Raw genomic sequence first — 22036 nt, 5'->3', positions numbered from 1 at the left:
TTTTGCCTACATTCACTACACACTTTTGCCAAATAAAACAGTGAAATGTTTCTCTTCCAAATATGCCACTTTGATCAAGCCACCTTCTGTTAAAAACCAACTGAAGGGGGCAGCTGGGTAGCTCAGTGGATTGAGAACCAGGCCTAGAGACAGGAGGTCCTAGGTTCGAATCTGGCCCCAGACACTTCCCAGCTGTGTGACCCTGGGCAAGTCACTTGACCCCCATTGCCTAGCCCTTACCACTCTTCTGCCTTATAGCCAATACACAGTATTGACTCCAAGATGGAAGGTAAGGGTTTAAAAAAAAAACAACTGGAGACTAAAAACAAGGTATTCAAGGTCTCCAATGTATTTTTCTATTAAGTCCCAATATTCATCTTCTTAAAAAACAAAACACATTACTTTCTGTCCTGGTAACAACCCTAAAATAAAAGAATAAGAGCTAGGTAACTGGGATTAAGTGATTTGTCCAGGGTCACAAAGTAAGAATTATCTAAGGCCACATCTGAACCCAGGACCTTTTGACTCAAGGCTTGATGCTCTATCCACTGAACCACCTAGTTGCCCTTTTAATACTCTTTCTTTTTTTAAAAAACCCTTACCTTTCTTAGTAGAATCAATACTGTATATTGGTTTCAAGACAGAAGAGCAATAAAGGCGAGGCAATGGGGGTTAAGTGACTTGCCTAGGGTCACACAACTAGAAAGTGTCTGAGGCCAGATTTGAACCCAGGGCCTCCTAATTCTAGACCTGGCTGTGATCCATTGAGCAACCTGCCTACTCCTTCAACACTCTCTGAAGGTGACTCTCCTAATTCTGCCAAACCAATTCACTCATTGTCTCTAAAAAACTAAAAACAAAACAAAACAAAAAAAAAACTAATTTCACTCACACTTTCCCACTACTGCTTACTCAATTCTTCCCACCCTACTCCATCTTTTTTTTTATTATTATTATTATTTTTTAAACCCTTAACTTCTGTGTATTGGCTCACAGGTGGAAGAGTGGTAAGGGTGGGCAATGGGGGTCAAGTGACTTGCCCAGGGTCACACAGCTGGGAAGTATCTGAGGCCAGATTTGAACCTAGGACCTCCCTTCTCTAGGCCTGACTCTCAATCCTCTGAGCTACCCAGCTGCCCCCACCCTATTCCATCTAAGAAATGCCTTCCACTTCTGTCTCTGCATATTTAAGACTTACCTCGATCCTTACTTTTCTCCATGAGATCTCCTCTTTTCAGTATCTAGTACATATTACTTAATTCACATTTACCTATAGGCGCAATGGATTCCATGCTGACCTGAGTTCAAATCAGTTCTGTGGCCCTGGGCTAGTCAATGAACCTGTCTGGGTCTCAATTTCTTCATTTTTAAAACAAAATGGTGCTCTTCAAAGGATCCACAACTAAAACGAAGCCCATTCTAAGAAACCGGATTGGCAATATCCCAGAAAATGCTACAACCTCTCTGAAGGACTGGTCAGTCTTGTAAAGGGCCCAGAGGGATCAAACAAAGGTATCTGAATCATGTCAATATTCAGCTCAATTTCCCTGGAAAGAAAAAAAAATGCTCCTGGCTGATAAGTGGTAAGGAAATTGAAAAGAACTTGCCACAGTCTGCACAATCTGTAATTGTGCAAAACATGACCAGAAGAGTTGCCCTGGGTTTGGGGAGAAGGTGACATCCTTGTATGTTCCCTTCCCCATCAACATTATTATTCATTTGTAGAATTTAGGCACCTCTTGGGTAATGGAAATGATGTTGACTGGAACTTAACTCAGCTGCTTATGATGCAACAAGACCCAGCAGTTAAAAAAAAAAAGGGGGGAATAAAAGATTGTAAAGTACAAAATCTTGGCCGCATCTATGCTGCTGAGAAAGGACCAGAGTCCCAGGCTGACTGCCAGGTCTGAAAAGTGTCCCAGATGCTGTTAGGAGCCTCCTGTGCACTGCTTTGCCCAAAATGTTAGGATACAATACATTTTCTCCTTTGGAGACTAGTGCATTTTAAGCTGAGAAACAATAAAAGTTTACTTGAGATAATGCTAAACTAGTCCAGTGGTAGTTAGGCAGCTGGTCCTGGGTTCTTGGGAGACCCAGCCCAAAATCTGGAAGATATTTTTACCAAGCTGGAGAGGCTGCGAATGTGGCCTTTTTTTTTTTTTTTTAAACTTTTACTTTCCATCCTGGAGTCGTATATTGGCTCCAAGGCAGAAGAGTGGTAAGGGCTAGGCAGTGGGGGTTGAGTGACTTGCCCAGGGTCACACAGTGAATGTGGCCTTTTAAAAGAAAGAATAATTAAATTCAAAAAGCCCTCCCGAGAGAAGGCTTATCAATTATTTTTTCACCACAGTGAAATATAAATATAAAGTAAAAAAATTAAATGATGTTGGACTCAATGCCCTTTAAGGATCCTTCAGTCTAAACTTCTAATCCCATTATCCTCTATGATGTGAGTGACCTGGGCTCTTGGGAGCTAAGCTACCAAAATCAAAGTCCTCAAGTTCCTCAGAGCTGGAGACCACGGTGTAGTTCTCCCTGACATCCCTATTGCATAGCCATGATTTAAAGTCATGGCATGAGGGCAAAACATAAAGTTCTTGCAGGTCAGAACCACAGCACTTCTATTAGAGATTCAGTAATTAAAAAAAAAAAAATCAAAAGTACTCCTCTCTCTCCCTTTAAAAACTTTTCTTTACAATTAAATTTTTTTTAGTAAGTCTTATAAGCTGAACCTATCACACAAACAACTTTGGGAAGGAAGGAGAGAAAAAAATGCTGCATGTGAACAAAACCAAATTATTTCTCACCTTCAAGAAGCTACCTTCTACAGGGAGAATACAAAATGCTTAGAAATAAGTAAATACAAGAGAATTGAAGAAAGAGGTCAGGAACAGTAACAACTAAGAAATTCAAGGAAGATTTAATATATTAAGTAGCACCTATATTGTACCTTGAATAAAGATAAAAAATTAGTAAAGAAGTGAGGCAGAAGATTCTAGGAGTAAGGAATGATGGCCTGTACTAGGCAGGAGAAAACAATGTTGGGTTTGGAAACCAGTGAATTGTATTGTTTGGTTAGGATGTAGATGTCTAATAGGAAATAAATCTGTAAAGTTGGCTGGGACCAAACTATGAAGCTCAATTCTCATTCACTATTCTTTCCCCCTTAAATCCCCACTGAATCAAGACAATAAACTCACATCTCTCTCCTTTCCTTTCCTTTAAAAACAAAACAAAACCAAAAAAATTCCCTTTTCCTTATGTCTTAAGACAGGGTAATAGCAGTTCAAATGACTTACCCAGGTTCACACAGCTGGGAAGTGTATGAAGCCACATTTGAACCCTATCCTTTCATTTCCCTTTCCCCTGCAAAACTGAATTTTCCTTGGGCCCAATATCACATAACTGGATTACTATAACCAGAATGGTTATACTACTTTCACTTTAATAAAAAAGGAAAACTGAGATATAAAGTAATTAATTTGCCAAAATTACTTTCTCAATAACTATGATTTATGTATAAACTATAATGACCAATTCACAAATTACATACTGTGGCTTGCCAAGAAATATAGGAAAACTTTCTATTATATAGATATAATCGTAACTTAGATCCAGAGTTGAAGACAGGTAAGCAGGAAGTCTCAGAGGTTCAGTGAGTAGCCAGAGCATAATGTTCATTACAAAGGTCATGATTCAGCTGTAGTCTGTGACATTAAGTCATCACTGCAACTCTGTACTGCAGTTTCTAACATATTATTAGGAAGGCCATAAGAAAGACTACGAAGGGGGGCAGCTAGGTGGATCAGTTGACAGAGAACCAGGCTTAAAGACAAGAGGTCCTGGATTCAAATTTGGCCACAGACAATTCCTAGCTGTGTGACAATGGACAAGTCACTTAACCCCTATTGCCTAGCACTGTTTTGCCTTGCTTCTAAGATGGAAGGCAAGAGTTTAAAAAAACAACTATGAAAAGCAGCCTGTCCATTTAAAAAACAAAACAGGAATTCTTTCTAAGCTTGCAACTACAGAAGAAACCTATTCCTCATTTTCAATAAGCCTAATATTTTCATACTTATTCAAAGAAAATAGCAGTATACTAGATGCAGCACTAATCTAAGACTGTGACCCTTTTCATGTAATTAAAATTCACAATACATTTCAGACACCCAAATCAGGAAATGAAAAAATATCTTATTGAAGCACATATACTCTCAGTCCACTGTAATAAATACAAAATGACAGAAAGTGAATCAGGTTGTGTTTGATATTAGAACATTAGGTTAATGGTACCTATTTCAGTCAACTGCATCTTTACTCCACTATGCAAGCATATTTTAAAATTCTGATTTTTAAAATATATACTTTATAACATGCAACATGGAAAAATAAAAGTAATTCCTAGCTTGACATATACATATCTTAAAAGGACTAGTTAAGAGTAACAAGAGTCCAAAAATTCAAAATCCTCAAGTTATATTTGTTCCATCTTTGAAAACAAGTCATCATAGATTTGGTCAATTCATCATTTTCTTTATTTATTCTGTCCCAAGCTTTTCTCTAGTGACTACCTCTTAATGCAATCTATTTTGGTCAACAATATCTTAACTCCATCTTCTTTACATGCAAGAGACTAAAATAAGAAGTCTAGATAAGAACCTCAGGATATACAATTATTCAGCACCTTCTACAAACAGTGCTTTTATTTTTTTAAAACTCTTATCTTTTGTCTCAGAATCAATACTGAATATTGGTTCCAAAGTAAAAGAGCTAGGCAACTGGGGTTAAGTGACTTGCCCGGGGTCACACAGCTAGAAAGTGTCTGAGGACAAATTTGAATCTAGGACCTCCCTTCTCTCTGTCTGTTTCTCAGTTCAATGAGCCAGCTAGCTAGCTGCCTCCAAACAGTGCTTTAAAAATAGCAGATGGCCAATCAATGTTTGCTAAGTTACAATAATTAAAGTGAACTATCAATAGAGAAGGAAAAGTGATGGATTTAAAGTCAGAGAACCTGGATACTTGTTATATGTGAGAAAGGAATTTAATTTGTTTCAGTTTCTTCATCTCTAAATTCATAAATCCCTTTTTAGTTCTTTTTTTTTTTAAAAACCCTTACTTTCCATCTTAGAATCAATAGTATTGGGTCTAAGGAAGAAGAGTGGTAAGGGCTAGGCAATGGGGGTCAAGGGACTTGCCCAGGGTCACACAGCTAGAGAGGGTCTCAGGCCAGATTTGAACCCAGGATCTCCCATCTCTGAACCTGGCTCTCAATTCACTGAGCCACCCAGCTGCCCCCCCCCAACTTTAGTTCTTAATTCAGAGATCCTGTCAGAAATATTTTACATAAATTATTTTTGGAAGGCAAAAAAGACTTTTCCTTTGCATCTTCCCCTTTCCACTTCCCCTCCCTCTACAGTTCATTTAAAAATATAGTCCTTCAAAATAAGCTCAGTGAGATAATTTTCATTAAGAAAATTTTACTTGGGGGGGCAGCTGGGTAGCTCAGTGGAGTGAGAGTCAGGCCTAGAGACAGGAGGTCCTAGGTTCAAACCTGGCCTCAGCCACTTCCCAGCTGTGTGACCCTGGGCAAGTCACTTGACCCCCATTGCCCACCCTTACCACTCTTCCACCTATGAGACAATACACCGAAGTACAAGGGTTAAAAAAAAAAAAAAAAAAAAAAAAAAAAAAAAGAAAATTTTACTTGGAATAAAAAAATGGTATAAAAAAAGAGAAGACAAAGATTATCAAGAAAATGGCCCGGGGGCAGCTGGGTAGCTCAGTGGAGTGAGAGTCAGGCCTAGAGACAGGAGGTCCTAGGTTCAAAACCGGCCTCAGCCACTTCCCAGTTGTGTGACCCTGGGCAAGTCACTTGACCCCCATTGCCCACCTTTACCAATCTTCCACCTATGAGACAATACACCGAAGTACAAGGGTTTAAAAAAAAAAAAAAAAGAAAATGGCCTGTAAATCTTGTTACTACATAGACATATAATCTGGGTGAAAAACACCAGATTAAATATTTACAGATTTACTAATCATTAACTAAATTTTCAGGCTTTTATTTTATCTAAAAGTCAAACTTAAGTTAAAGAAAATTTTTTCAGAGACTAATATCTAGCTTAGTATTATATACATAGGCAGAAAAATAAAATATGAAGTTAATTAAATTAGTAATAGCTCTTCTACAACTGTCTGATTTTGAGATCTCTAAGCAATTATACTTTATCAAAAACTCTGTGACTTTAAAATATATGTGTTAAATTTTAATTTTTCTTTCATAATTCTGAGATTCTCTCTTCATTTTATTATTCTATGCTTGCATTACATATATAATTTATAAGCTTAAGATAGTATAAATTGCCTTTGACAAAGGTAACAACCTCACTTATCACTATGCAATGTAATTTAAGTACTTCATTTCATAAAGCAGTAAGCCTACCATAAAACTTTGCTCTTAGACCTTATCTAAAATTTTGTATCATGTATTACTTGTTTGTTCAAGCTACCATGACACCAATCATTCTGAACTTTGATACTGATTGTACTGAATGCTTATTTAACCTGTTACCAGAAATTAAAAGTCCACTGTGAGTTCTAAGGGATGAAGAAACTCATTTCAGAGTTCTCAGTTCCTCAGTCTTCTTAAGTAGAAACAGTAAAGACCAGAAGCCAATTTTTCATTTACAAGGGAATATTAAACAACTTCTCAGGTAGTTTATTTGGAAAGAGGTAAGTGGCTATGTTTTGAATTTCATCAATGAAATGAGTTCTATTTAAGAATGAAGTTTCATTAATAAAATCCTGTGCTTTAAATTTTAAGTCTATATTTGTTAGACCACTCACTAAAGGGAAATTTAAGCAAGAAAATCAATGAAAGAAATTTGTAATTTAAAACTAGAGAACATTTTTAAAAATTAAGACAAGATTATACAGTAACTGAAAACTTTCAAATTATCCTTTAAACTTCTATAATATGTTTAGAATAACTGATTTTAATGTTATAATTTTCCAGAAAAATTATCTACTTATGAACTATGTTCAATGATGACATTAAACTTAAATATAAGAAATTACTTCCTACAAAATAACTGTTGACTTAGTAGAAAAAGTCTGAAAAATGTAAAATGATTTTTCACAGTTTATATTTATCATTTTAAATTTAAAAATTAAATCATTATTGACACTTTATATATAGTGTCCCTTTTTAAAGCTACCTTGTTAAAAGTCTTAAATTTTTTAAAAACAAATAACCTGGCACAAACTTCACACTATAACAAAATGAATAATTGTTATCTTTAAAAACCACTACTTCCTATATAAAATGGAAAAAGTAATTCCTCAGAGGTCACACCACATGTAAGATGCAAATGATCAGAATCTAGATTTCATGCCACAAATAAAAAATGTTTTAATGCTTTATGCCATGTAAGCCATTAAATTTAAGATATGAACTAAATCAAGACTTTCTTCTATTAAAAAAGAATTGATATTTATCCAGATAGGTAATTTCTCAGTTTTACTTTGTCCAAATATTACAAAGTAAAATCAATCATTCAGATTAAATCAGTGTTATCAAACATAACAGCAATTCTATAGTAGACTACATTGACTTCCAGTTGAAATGCTGTTATTCCTGGTGGGCACTGGCATATTACTATAGAAAGAAGAAAAGTATCATCTGGCTTCACAAACTCAATTTAGATTCCAGGAGGCAGGAGTTGGTTTGGGGGTACAAGAGACAAAAAACTCTTCAGTTTGTCTTCTAAAATATGTCTAATATAAATAAAACATAAACACCCAGGCATCAGTTACCCTTCCTGAATTCAAGTGCTACAGTAACGAAGAAGGAATTGCTGCCATCAGTAAGAAATGCTGTACAGGAAAATGACCTATAAATTTACAGACATTATATTTAAAGTTTGTCTGTCATTTCTGTAGGCTAATGTCTTGTATGTCTGCGCTGCTTCAAAACTACAAACTGTTAGTTACATACATTTGAATGACAGCGACCGAGTAAAAAACAAATAAAAAAAAGAAAATATTTAATTCTTAACTATCAATAAAAGAATACTGGTAATCAGAGAATTTACTTGAATTTTTCAGTCAAATCAAAGCTCTCATTTGTTTCACCTTTATGATGTTCATTTTGATGACCACATTTTTTGTCAAGGAGAAAAGATGAAAAATACCTACTTGTTCAATTTGTTTACATAAAGATAAACTAATCTTAGATTCTTTCACATGGAAAAACTCTGAAAACTTTTTCTAATAATGGTGATGAAAACACAAACACAGTGACAGCTTCACAAAGTTCCTTTAAAGAAAACTGCCTCGGGGGCAGCTGGGTAGCTCAGTGGATTGAGAGCCAGGCCTAGAGATGGGAGGTCCTAGGTTCAAATCCGGCCTCAGACACTTCCCAGCTGTGTGACCTTGGGCAAGTCACTTGACCCCCATTGCCTACCCTTACCACTCTTCCACCAAGGAACTAATACACAGAAGTTAAGGGTTTAAAAATATTTAAAAAAAAAAAGATAAAGAAAACTGCCTAAAAAAATAAAAATAAGGAAAACTGCCTAGAGAGAAATAAGCAGAACCAGGAGAACATTGTACACAGAGACTGACATACTGTGGTAAAATCGAATGTAGCAGACTTCTTTACTAGCAACAATGCAATGACACAGGACAGTTCTGAGGGATTTATGGTAAAGAATGCTACCCACATTCAGAGGAAGAACTGTGGGAACAGAAACAGAAGAAAAACATATGATTGATCACATGGTTTGAAGCGTATATGATTGGGGATGTTGACTTTAAATGATCACTCTATTGCAAATATTAATAATATGGAAATAGGTTTTGAACAATGATACATGTATAACCCAGTGGAATTGCTTGTCAGCTCTGGGATGTGGGAGGGAAGAAGAAAAGGAAAAAACATGATTCATGTAACCATGGAAAAATATCCTTAATTAATTAATTTGAGAGATAAAGAAAATTGCCTAACAACGATGCAGTATTTTAAACAGTTTTTATATCTGTTATAGGAAAATAGCTTCTTGGTCAGGTGCTTATATAATAATGTACCTGTGTTCAAATTCCACATCTTAAATTAACTATTTCTGTGACTCTAGGAAAGTCCCTTAAAACTCACTGGGTTTCAATTTCCTCATCTTTAAAATGAGAGGGTTGGACTGGATAGTTTCTTTTCCCAGGTCTTGATCTATGACCCTATGATTTATATATTTGGGAAAGGCACACTGACCTTTGCACCTTCTTACTCTAGGTTGCACAACTATCTCACAAAGGAGTAGCAATATAAAATGTTTCAAAAGTTAAAAATATGAATAATAAAGAATTAAGACAACAATAGTAGTTGCAGGGAATACAAGAACTTCTTAAGAATGATACAAGTAAGCTGGGTTTTCACATACATAAACAAAAACTGAGAAAAAAATAAAGCAACTCATTTGCAAGTTTTTATTGATAGTAGTAATAGGAACAGGTCATTCTATTGTGCTTCAAGGTTTACAAAAGTAACAACACAGCTAAAATTCCCAGGTGTCTAATTTAAATATTATGTTATGCTCATGACACATTTCCATCATACTTCCTGTAACTTTATAATTATGTGAATTTATTATTGGCACTAAATGGCAATATAAATGGGGGTGCTCTTCTGAGTGAGACATAAAAACAGAAAACAGCACGTGATAAGAGGAACAAAGTTTAAAGCATTTCACCTCATTTAAGAGACTTAGTTATGAACAGAATAAAAAGTTTAAGAAGGATGCATGTCATTTTTTTAAAAATACATAAAACATTTATTAACGTAAATACATTTATTTATATAAGTACCCCATCTGCGGAGGGAGGAAATTTGAGGCAATGGATAGGTGCAGACTACCTCAGCCATAGTTAGCACCCTGGCCAGGTCTGGATCACAAATACTCATGAGGAGAATTAGTACAGAAATGTTCTGTAAATTGAGGAGTAGAAATGGGAGGAAGCCTGCTCTTGTGGAATCAGATTGCCAAAGAGTCTGCCTAGCTGGGAAGTTAAAAAGCACTGAATAGACTTCACTAGGCTGTTGTTCCTTCTGAAATGTTCAGTACAATAAAATTTGGTTTTTTGTTTTTGATTTTTTCCCCAAGCACCAGATACAATTTAAGTGCTGCTGCTTTTTTTTTTAATGTGCAAACTGTTACTGACTAAAGCTTTTGAAATATATTAACATATATGAACACCCTGTAAAGGAGGATAATGATTAATTCATATCACTCCTCCCCTTCCTCCTCTCCCACATTTAGGGAGAAATGAGAGGTGGAGGGGGGAGGGAAGGAGTGTTACAAAAATAAAGGACATGTCCCACTATAGTAATTCTAAGTCCCTGATTCAGTACTTCCAAAGAGAGGGCTGGCCTGGTGAATGGGGGTCCCTAGTAGGAGACTGTCCACTCTTTGACAAAGGATGCATGTCATTCTAAAGAGAAACCTTTATGACCTGCAATAAATTCATTGAAGTGAGAAAACATAAAAAAAGAGATATCATCAAATAAAATGCAGCACTATTAACTGTAAAATAACATTAATCGTGTGTGGCACATCTTAGAATTGGGTTCACCAACCACTACTGTTAAATGTTAGTAGCTCACTAAACCATCTATTTCCACCAAATCTTTGATTTGCCAAGAAGGGGAATATATAGGTACTTTCTTTACTAGGTCCAGTGGGAAATGCCATTAATATTCACTCTAATCCTACCAAGCTAGTTTGTTATGAACATACCATTGAAAATCTCAAAATTTAGAGTAAATCAAGAGTGCCTCTTCTTCACGAAATGGTTGGGGATCTGAGCTCTAGCCAATAAATTCTTTTAGTTATCTGTGATCTAAAACTAAATCCTCAATTCTCGTTTGAAAATAACTAGTCACTGATTTTAAGAATATAATCTCAATGGAAAAAAATTACCTTGTGTAACCTTAAATCAAAAAATCCCACCCTTTACATCAACTCCCCATCAATGCAAGTTGGGGTTACAGAAATTTAAAATCACAATAGATAAGTGAGGGGGAAAGACGAATGAAAAAGGAGAAAACATTAGAATAAAGTGGTATGGAGGTATCCCTAAAAAAGAAACAGGTAGTTGCTAGGCATAAGATCACCTAGTTTTGGGTAAATCTAATTTTATAACAACTGAAACCATGACAGAGGAAAAATATTTTGATAATTACTCAGAGAAAACAAAGCAAAAATTGTATAATTTATTCCAAATAATATAAAAAACAAAAATCAGGGAAGCTAAAAAACATTTTTCCTTTTTTAAAAAATATTTAACTCACTAAAATGTTATATAACATATAAAAAGTTTCTACCTGTTGATCAAGATTTCATCTTTTGTCTTGTGATGGAACACAGGAATTGGAACACCCCAAGACCTTTGCCTTGAGATACACCAAAATGGTCGTCTCTCCATTGTGTCCACCATACTATTCATTGCAGATGCAGGAAAAAACTTCACCTTTTTTAATGATTCCTACAATAAGTTTACAAAACAAGTATAATGAGGAAAGGTCTCTAAATTGAATCATATTAATCAACATAACTAAAAATGCATTGTATTGGGTTACTGGGATCATGATAAGAAATAAGTAATTTTATAAAAAAACTAGGATAGGAAACTAACATTTTTCCAGATGTTTACAATGGGAACCCATTAAGTGATAATCTCAAAGAGACATGAAGCATTTATCACAGATTATAACATTAATTTGTAAAAAAACTAAATCAAAATAGAATACATTAAGACCTACTATTAATCTTCATTAATAGCAAAAAAAATTAATTGAATCTATTATTTCAATCATAAAAAAACACTATACAGTTAAAGGATATCAACAGTTTTCAAAAGAATAATCATAAACTCTTATAGTTAAACAACTATATGAAAGAATAATCCAAATCTCTATTCCTAAAAGAAATGTAAATCAAAGTAACTATACAGTTTATCTCAGAAAATTCACAAATAGGGCAAAAGAGGAGATTAGAGTTAGCACTGAATAGGTTTACAGAAATATGTACACTTAGGAACTGTTGGTGGAGATGAGAATTAGTACATCCATTCTGGAAAGCAACCTGAAATTAAAATATAATGGAACATAACTATACAATAAAATGATGAATATGATGGACATGGAGAAGCATGGAAAGGTTTAAGAACTGATACAAAAGCAAAGTAAACAGAACTAGGAAAACATGATATAGAATGAAAACAATCTAAAGGGAAAAAACAATAATAAAACCATCAAGTGCTGATGAAATTTTAATGACAAAGCTTGGCCCCAAAGAAGAGACATGAGAAGGCACCTCCTCATCCTCCCTTCTTTCAAGAGGCAAGAGAGTATGGGTATGGAAGACTGCACAGAATATTCTTATTTGATATGTTGATTAGTTATACTCAATTGTTTTCCCCTCTCTATTTTATTTTTATAATAGAGGAGGACTCTTTGGGAAGGGGAGGGGATATAAGAAATGTACATGACATAAAATTAAAATATCTATAAACTTATGAAAAACAAAACAGAAAAAAAATTAGTACAATCTTGAAGAAACTATCAGTCAATTTGATATTTTAAAGAAAGTATTCTTTTTTATTTTTAAACCTTTACCTTCCATATTAGAATCAATACTATATTTTGGTTACAAGGCAAAAAAAGGAATAAGGACTAGGCAATGGGAGTTAAGTGACTTGCCCAGGATCACACAGCTAAGATGTGTCTGAGGCAAGATTTGAATCCAGGACCTCCCTCTCTGGGCTGGCTTTCAATCCACTGAGCTACCTAGCTGTCCCCTCAAAGCAAGTATTCTTTACCCTTATATCATAGGCTCTCCTGACAGACTAGTTCTCAAAATGATTTTTTTTAAATCATAGGTGGAAGAGATGCTAAGTTATCAGTTAGAAATTAATGATAATAAAGATGTAATTTCCCCTCCAAGTTGAGAGAACTCATGAAACTTGTTCATGGACCACTAAGGGGACTGAGGACCCCAGGTTAAGAACTTGTTTTAAAAAATAGTGTACACATTGGGGCAGCTGGGTAGCTCAGTGGATTGAGAGCCAGGCCTAGAGACGGAAGGTCCTAGGTTCAAATCTGGCCTCAGACACTTCCCAGCTGTGTGACCTTGGGCAAGTCACTTGACCCCCATTGCCTACCCTTACCACTCTTCCACCAAGGAACTAATACGCAGAAGTTAAGGGTTTAAAAATATTAAAAAAAAATACAAAAAAAAAAAAATACAAAAAATAGTGTACACAAATTCCTTTTCCTAAGAGTTTCTCCTTTCATATGAGACAGAGAAACATTAGCCCTCAACTTTATTTCACGCAACCCACAGGACAATTCAATTTAGCTGTAAAAAAATTATTTGTGTTCAATTGCAACACCCCACAAAGCCACAAGATGGCAATGTTAACCAATGTGACTGCCCCTAATCTTGCTTTTCTTTAACATTCAACTATAAAACTTTTTATTGTTTGTTTTAGGTTTCCTACTATTAATTTGAAGAGAATATGTGAGACATTTTATACTTATCTAAAAATTTTTTTTAATATCTTTTTTTAACTTATGTAAATATCAAGTGATTTTTTTCTTAAAACAAAACAAAACAAAACAAAACAACCCTTCTAGAATCAATACTTTATTGATTCTAAGGCAAAAGAGTGGTAAGAGCTAGGTAGTGAGGGTTAAGTGACTTGCTCAGGGTCATACAGCTAGGAAGTGTCTGAGGACAGATTTGAACCCAGGACCTCTCGTCTCTGGACCTGGCTCTCAATCCACTGAGCCACCCAGCTGCCCCTTGATTTTTTTTAAATATAGGACAATTGCCCTCAATGGGGGGGGTGGGGGGGGGATTCCATTTCCCTACTTTAACTTCACACATCTATGAAAGGATGAAATGAATAGGGACCCATATTATAATGATCACTTAATATAACTATAGATTCCATTTTCTCTATATCCTAATTTGAGACTAACCTTTTAATCAAATTCAGGTGGGATTCATGCTAAGTCAAAGATGCTCAAATCCCTAAAACCAAAAGGAGATCAAAACAATAACAGGGAATTGGCCAACAGTAACAGGGTCTTTTTCTATTTTAAAATAGTACCCAAAACATATAGGGCTTTAAACCAACCGATAAACTAATTTGCATGTTCAAAACTGAATAATACATACTTCATTAGAAACAGTGAGTCCCACTGCAATGCAGCATTTCAATTTGAAATTTTTTAGAATTTGACTACTAAAATGCTCTAGGAAGAAATATACAAAGTAACAGCAATATTGTAATGATGATAAATTGCAAAAGACTTGGGAATGCTAAACAAGACAATGATCCAAGACAATTCCAAAGGACCACGATAAAAAAATGCCATCAACCCCTAGAAAAAGAATTGATGAACTCCTGAGTATAAACTGAAGCATTTTTTCACTTTTTTTGGCTACACTGGCTAATTTGGAAACATATTTTGCATAATTTCACATGTCTAACTGGCATACTGCTTGTCTTGTCAATAAGTAGGTGAGGAGTCAGAAGAGAGAGAATTCAATAATCAAAATTTTTTAATGTGAGTGCTAAAAATAATAAAAAATATAACAAATGAAATGTTTCATGATGTTTATATATGCTTCATGAATTCAAAATTATCTGATTACAATGAAAATTAATTTTTCCTAAGTATGAAATTCCAAGAATGAGAATAATTGTTCAATATAGTAAGTACTTCAGTTTTAACCTATATTTCATTTAACAAAGAGCAGCTCCTTTTTGTTTTTATTCCTGATATCATTTCATGTAGCTGTGTATATGTATATATATATTTTTTTTATCCTGGGACTCCATTCTAGGAGCATAGGGCCACAACCAGTAGGCAATGGGTCATGGGTCACACAGTCGCTCAGGGTCACATAGCTGGGAAGTGTCTGAGGCCAGATTTGAACCTAGGACCTTTCGTCTCTAGGCCTGGCTCTCAATCCACTGAGCTAGCCTAGCTGCCTCTACTTTAGGTTGCAGTTTCTTTAGCAGATGTAGTTTTTAAAGGGTGGGGTTGCTAGCCCCATGCCCAACCCTCCTCCTTTTTCATCCGGGCTAGGGACCGTCCTTGGCCCAGGAGTGGTAAGGGTGGGCAATAGGGGTCAAGTGACTTGCCCAAGGTCACACAGCTGGAAGTGTCCGAGGCCGGACTTGAACCTAGGACCTCCAGTCTCTAGGCCTGGCTCTCAATCCACTGAGCCACCCAGCTGTCCCGTATATGTATATAGCAGTACAATAAAAAAAGTTCTTGTGACTAACCAACTAGCTGTGCAAACCCAGCCCATATTACATAACCTTAGCCATTCATAAAATAAGATTATAGAATAAATGATCTTGAAGATCATATCAAACTTTAAGCTTCAATGATTTTATGATTCTATGAATACAAGCAAGTACAAATGAAATAAGTTCTTTCAATGACTATCTGTGTACATATGCCTGAATGTAGGGTCAATCCTATACTTATAAAGTGAGTGATTTAAGTCTGGTACCTGGGCTGTAGCAAACATATTTTCTATCTTTATAAACCACTGCATGCTAGGGCGAATAATCACAGGTTTCTTTGTCCTCCAGTCATAGGGATAACTGTGTGTAAGTTGCTCCTCCTTTAGCAAAGTCTTGGTAGATTCAAGCATCTTTATGACTAATAAAAAACAAATGAAATTTCTAAGTTAGATATGATAACATATGATACAATGCACTCTAAAACCTCTTAAGCAAGAACCCCTTCAACTATTCCCCAGCTAGTAGTTGCTACCACCCAAGGCACCTACTATGCTGATATAAAAATCAGAGCCTATGGAACCCCTGATAGAAAAAAGTTACTCTTTCAGGAAAAAAAAGGGTGAAAAGTCTGGACAGGTAAGAGGTTCAACAATTAATATTTCACACAGTGGAAATGGTCACCTCTTTAGTTGAAAGCAAAAATGAGGGTCAAGTGGCTACAAGGAATCATAAGACCCACAAGGCTAGTCCACTATATCAATCTAGAAAGTCTTTTGGAATCCTAGAAACCACCAAGTTTATTTGTGTTTTAGTTTAAGGAAAGTGGTTTCTTTACCAAATCTCTTCCACGAATCTATCGCGTCACACAATCTTGTGCATGAAACATTGCAACTAAGTAGACTCGGTTAAAAACATACAGAAGTATGCTGCTTGACAAAATAAATTTAGATAAACCATTTAACAATTTTTCTTTCTTCAGGAAAGAGTCATCTCAAGTTACAAAACTGAAGATCAAAAGAAAAGAGATAGAGATGCTACTTGTACTTGTTGCCCACAGAACATACTTAGATTACTTAAACTGAGAAAATACTGACCAATATCAACTCCTTCTTCAAGTACATTCTTGTTCTGAAGTTCACTTCCTGCAGCTTCTGTGAAAATCCCATTTTCATCCACCAAACAATCCTAAAAGTTTCATTTTAGTCAATTAAAACAAAATGTTAAAATATCAGCACAAAAACTACATAATTATGTCTCATAACTAATTCTCATTCTAGAGTGAAAACTTTTGATAAGATACTTTTTAGTCCCAATTACATAAATTCAACTTATGTTTAGAAACAAATCTGTAGAACAAAGGTGTGTGTATGTATACATATATATGTATAATATACATATATATTCCTTTTTAGTTCAAACAACAAAATGTCAGAAGAGTTTCATCTACAAATATATATATATATATATATTCCTTTTTAGTTCAAACAACAAAATGTCAGAACAGAGTTTCATCTACGAAATGAGGGATAAGAAATCATTTTTAAAGTCCTCCTGGGTAATAGTCTGAAATTCTGATTTAGATTGCACCAATACAAAATTCATAGTAATTTAGACAAGTACTAGACTAAGATTTACTTTAAAATTTGTTTTCTAAATACTGCAAACAAAATTACAAAAAGAATACTTATATTACTTAAACTTATTGTTTACACATTACATTTAAATGACTTAGGATCATCTCCATTCCAAAAAAATACTAACTGGAAGTATCCCTTAGATATTAAGATAGCTGAGAAAAGGTCTCTGCTTAAGAATATTGTTAATATCTTTAAAGTAATAAAACTATAATCCTTTTCAAGTGAATATTTGAAATGACCCTTTTAAGTAACTGAAACTGAGTTAAAGGTAGCTGATATACTTAAAAAAGCACTTACTCTTAAGACCAGATGATCTAGGTTCAAACTTTACCTGTGACATTTACTTCCTATGTACTCTGGAACAAGTCACTTAATCCCCTAGATCTGTTTCCTTTTCTGTCAAGGAAGGGGGTTAGAGTAAAAGGCTAGTGAGATTTTTCCCAGCTGTATATCTATGATATACGGTCTTTCACAATTAGCCCCCAATAGCAAGGTTTTACTATACAATTTCAAGTTCAACAATTCTTAATTTTTATAATTTCACAAAATGTTATCTAGTTCAACTCATATCTTGAAGATTCAGAAAATGAGATCCCAAGAAGGGAAAGTACAAGTGATAAATGAAAGAGTTAGGACTGCCTGAAAAAGGAATAAATTACAATATAAGGTAGTCAAAATGAATTATGTTAATTTGATGTAAGCATAAAAACAGCTATTCTTCCTCACTCCTCCCTCTTAAAAAAAAAAAAAAAGAACAAGAAACGCTACCGTGGGCAGCTTGTGTATGGAAGCCACACTGTAATCTTCCATCCCATGAGCCGGAGCTGTGTGAACCAAGCCTGTACCTTTCGACATAGTCACATGATTAGCAGGTAAGAACGGAGAGACTTTGTCAGCAATTGTAGGATGCGCACAAGAACCACTTTCTAAATCAGCTCCTGAAAGGAGAGAAGATAACCATTAGGAATTTTTAGATTCAGACGTTCTTTTGAAACTTTCTTCCTATGAGATCCTAAACTCTCTGAGAGCAGGGTTTGTGTCATACTTCTGGCCTCACTGCCTGGCAGAATACATAGAAGGAACTTAGTACTTTTCTGTGCTTTGAACATGGTACAAGATTAGGGGAACAGCATACTGATTAGAGTTACAGGAATAGCATATTGCTGATAACCTTCCTGCTATATGAATTATACATACGTAAGAAATAATACATTGAATTATTTCAATATGAATCTCGGCCCATACTCACCTCTACTCCTGGAAATTACCTCAAAAGATTAGATCCATAACCCAACAACATGAGTTTTCCTTTTTAATTCTAACTCCTAAATTTACCTAAATCTTTTGTAAAATTACTTGTATCTGCTGCCTATACCATTTTTAGGATAATAAATTCTATAAGCCTACTCTGATGTTTAAAGCATTAATTTATGAAATTTATATTAAAACTATGCCTTTAAAAATCAGGGGGAATAGTAGAGGTGAGGAAGGAGAAAGAATAAAGCATACTTTTAATTACCTAGTTCCATAAGACTTGGCAAGATATGCCTTAAACTTAAAACCATTTTCCAAACTAATCATTTCTTTTCATCCATCTTGATATCTGTTAATGATTTTAGCAGTCTTTTTGGATGCATTTCAGCTTCACTGAGCCTTTATTGAAGCATAGTTGGCCCAAAGGTGTCAAACACTCTGCATTCCAGCCATATGAAACCCTCAATACTCATATGTGTAGCCCAAACTAAACGAAAACATAATTCTTGATGGTTTTAAATCTGTTGGTGTGCTCATAATAATTTTATATATACAAACACATGCACACATATATACATGTGTGTATACTTGTGTTTTCTTAAGTAATTATGCAGACTATGGGGATCTTTATGTGCAGTTTAGTGGACCGTATTTACATTGGTATTGGGCACCACTGCAGCAGAAGAAAGCGCAGAAACATTACAGGCTGTAATTGCACATAATTTTAAGCAGCTTGGGAGAAAAGAACTGCCTTCATTTAAGATAGTCAACAACCATTTACTAAGTTTTATTTTGTCCTAGGCACTGTGTTATTTTTGTCTCTCTGTCTAGTAAACAAAAGCAATGCCATCAATGGAGCATTTAATTTTAATAAATCCTGCTTGGTGAATGAAAGAATGAATGATCCTCTTTTCTTGGTAAAGGGCAGCCTTCCTGATGCTATTTAGCACCTTGATGCCTTTTAGACCTGCAAAGTCCTGGGAAAAGTAACCACCACACCACCACAGGAATGACTTAATCCTTTTACCTTCCCTTTCTCCCTTCCATTGAGGACCATCCTAGAGGGGAGCACCAAGTACAGGAGGACATCCAATCCTTCCTTCCTCCCCCCAACAGGATCATCAATTCTGTCTACTGGAGGCAGGTTTTCCTCTTTCCTTCTCCTTTGCTAGAGATGTATGGCTGTTCATAGAGTTTGAATAAGATGGCAGTTATTAATTTCACACATTCTAATGATATGGTGTTTTCTAAGAACCTCCACATCTCACCATCTGCCCTACTCTGAGCACTGCCATTCTAATTACTGAAATAATCTAAGGACCTCCAGGCCTTACTATTTGTTCCTTTAACACTTAGGACTTCCAGGCCATTCCATCTGTTTGGTATATGAACTGTCTCTTTTATTTTCTCTCTCCCAAGTAGAATGTGAGCCCTTTGAGGGCAGGGTTTGTCTAGTTTTTTTTCTATTTGAATCTGAAACCCTTAGTTTGGCACACAGTAAGCACTTAAATGTTCATTCATTCATTAATTTCCATTGGATTGATGGTTTTAATAAACAGACTATTAATGGCTGCTAGTCTATTTTTCTAATAAATGACTGATACCATATAACCACTCATGTCAAAACAACATTTTAAATTATTTTTCCCTAAAAGAATTATCTTTTATGTGCATACACTGAATTCCATTTGACAAACACACTCTCAATATGTTAGGTTGGCATTTCACTACCTTATGGATACACTTTTCCTGACAACATGTAATGGATATATGACCCACAATTCACATTTGTTCATCCAAGAAAGTGCTTATTCATATTTACTCTTTCTTTTCTTATCCCTAAACTAATTCTTCATGTATATCAAACTACATCAGTGCTGGTGAAGGTTTTCAAATTCACGTGCTTAGACTGCAATTTCAAGCTGCCCATATTACCCCAAAGAGCAGAGGGAGGAAGTGCTCACTTTGGGAGGGTTTAGCATTCAAAAAATGTCCTCAGGCACTGGGAACAGAGCAGCTCCCTGAGTGCCAGCTTTGCATGCATGCCATGCCTTCGCCAACACTGAACCACATCTCACAATCCTGTGACAAACCACTTTTAAAAATTCATTATTGGGGGCAGCTGGGTAGCTTAGTGGATTGAGAGTCAGGCCTAGAGACAAGAGGTCGTGGGTTCAAATCTGGCCTCAGACACTTCCTAGCTGTGTAACCCTGGGCAAGTCACTTAACCCCCATTGCCTAACCCTTACCACTCTTCTATCTACCTTGGAACCAATACATAGTATTGATTCTAAGATGGGAGGTAAGAGTTTAAAAGATAAAATTCATTAATAAAAACAAAAGCTTCTGAACATGATCAACAAATTAAGTCTGTTGTTTTCCCTTGTTCTGATACCTATTTATTCCCTCAAATAATCAACTCAGGCAAGATTTCTTTTACAGGAACCATACTGATTTTCTTCACATAGATTATACTTGCTGAAGACAATTATTCACACTATTCCTACCAGTTTTCAAGCTAAGGAAGTGAGATACATTCTTTTGAACTTTCAAAGATTTCCCTTTAGTAATCTGATAGATCGAATCCATGCAAACAACCCGACAACTGTCTCTTTACACAATGACCATTTAAAAATAATGTTGACAGTTACATCAATATACCTACAATTTTATTACTGACTTCTTCCCTATTGGGTTAATGGTATCAAGCTTGTGAATAATTTATAGCTAGTTTGTTGATAAGGACAGCATAACTTCTAAAAAGGAATTCGTATGAATATCTTTAGAAAAGAGAGAAGCAAAGAATTCATGGAGTTCTCTCACTTCATCAAAATTAACTATTTTCAATGACTAATCATGAGACCTCAATGAATTTCTAATTGACTTTGTTTTTCACATATTTAAGGAACACCTATCTTCCATATATTTAAAGAATTATTTGCTGTCCCCAAATTCAAGGAATCTGATATCTGTTACTTTTCTTATAAAAATTTTTCATCATCCTTTTTATTGAAGATGTCACATTTCCTAGTTGAGTCCCTTTCATTTTTCTTGAACTCATGTAAGGTTTTTGTTTGAGAAATTAGGTTTTTTTTAAACCAATGACACATTTTTTTTCTAGTCTTCAAAAAAAGTTATTATCTAGCAGTCTTTAGATGTTATCCAGTATTACTTACATTTTATTTACCATATAAGGTCACCAACTCTTTAGGTCTTCTAAGCTCAAACGTCCAAATTACGGCTATTTATAATTTGGTTGTATCATTTTGGTTGAGAGTTGCTTTTGGTATGCTTTCTAGAACTCATTCATTTTCTCCACAATCAAAATTTTGACTTTCAAAAATGTAATTTCTCTTTAAAAGTATTAAATATGTTTTCAGCAGTTTCTGTGTACTTTGTGTGTGTGTGTGTGTATCTTAAAGAAATTCCATTAGTTATGTAAACATGCATGTAACTTTCACTTATTTTATAAGTATTTCTATATTTTACATACATCTAACAAATAGATGTTCTTTTTTAAATATCACTTTAAATATTACTTGCTAGAAGCCAAGCTCCTATAAGAGAAAGACAATGTCCATCATTTTTGAAAAGTGAAAAGCAAAAGCTTTACATTCAAATCAATATGTAACTGATGAAGATAATGTTCCAATTAGCAATCTTTACCTAAAAATGTTGAAATAACCTCAAATTTTGTTTCCAAAGCAGTAGCTGTAGATTGTACTTTATCAGCACCCACTATATAAAATTCTCCAGAGTTGGCACATTTGACAATGGAATACCTAGAGGAAAATATTAGAAGTCTTATTAGTAGTAATAAAACAAGA

General features: G+C 35.0%; 1 protein-coding gene across 1 annotated transcript in view; it reads right to left on the bottom strand.

The window, feature by feature from the left end:
- IARS2 (isoleucyl-tRNA synthetase 2, mitochondrial) overlaps window positions 1-22036 on the bottom strand; it is a 70640-nt gene that overhangs the window by 27629 nt on the left and 20975 nt on the right. Inside the window, exons 8-12 of the mRNA XM_044671637.1 lie at window positions 21876-21991; window positions 17724-17893; window positions 16413-16503; window positions 15585-15736; window positions 11375-11535 (exon numbers count right to left, since the gene is read on the bottom strand). Of these exons, the coding sequence (XP_044527572.1) occupies window positions 11375-11535; window positions 15585-15736; window positions 16413-16503; window positions 17724-17893; window positions 21876-21991 (690 nt within the window). The remainder of the gene's footprint in view (window positions 1-11374; window positions 11536-15584; window positions 15737-16412; window positions 16504-17723; window positions 17894-21875; window positions 21992-22036) is intronic.

This window comes from Gracilinanus agilis, chromosome 4 (genome assembly GCF_016433145.1).
Source record: "Gracilinanus agilis isolate LMUSP501 chromosome 4, AgileGrace, whole genome shotgun sequence".
NCBI lineage: Eukaryota > Metazoa > Chordata > Mammalia > Didelphimorphia > Didelphidae > Gracilinanus > Gracilinanus agilis.
The sequence above is the reverse complement of the archived record's forward strand: the minus strand, read 5'-3'. Positions and strand labels throughout refer to the sequence as shown.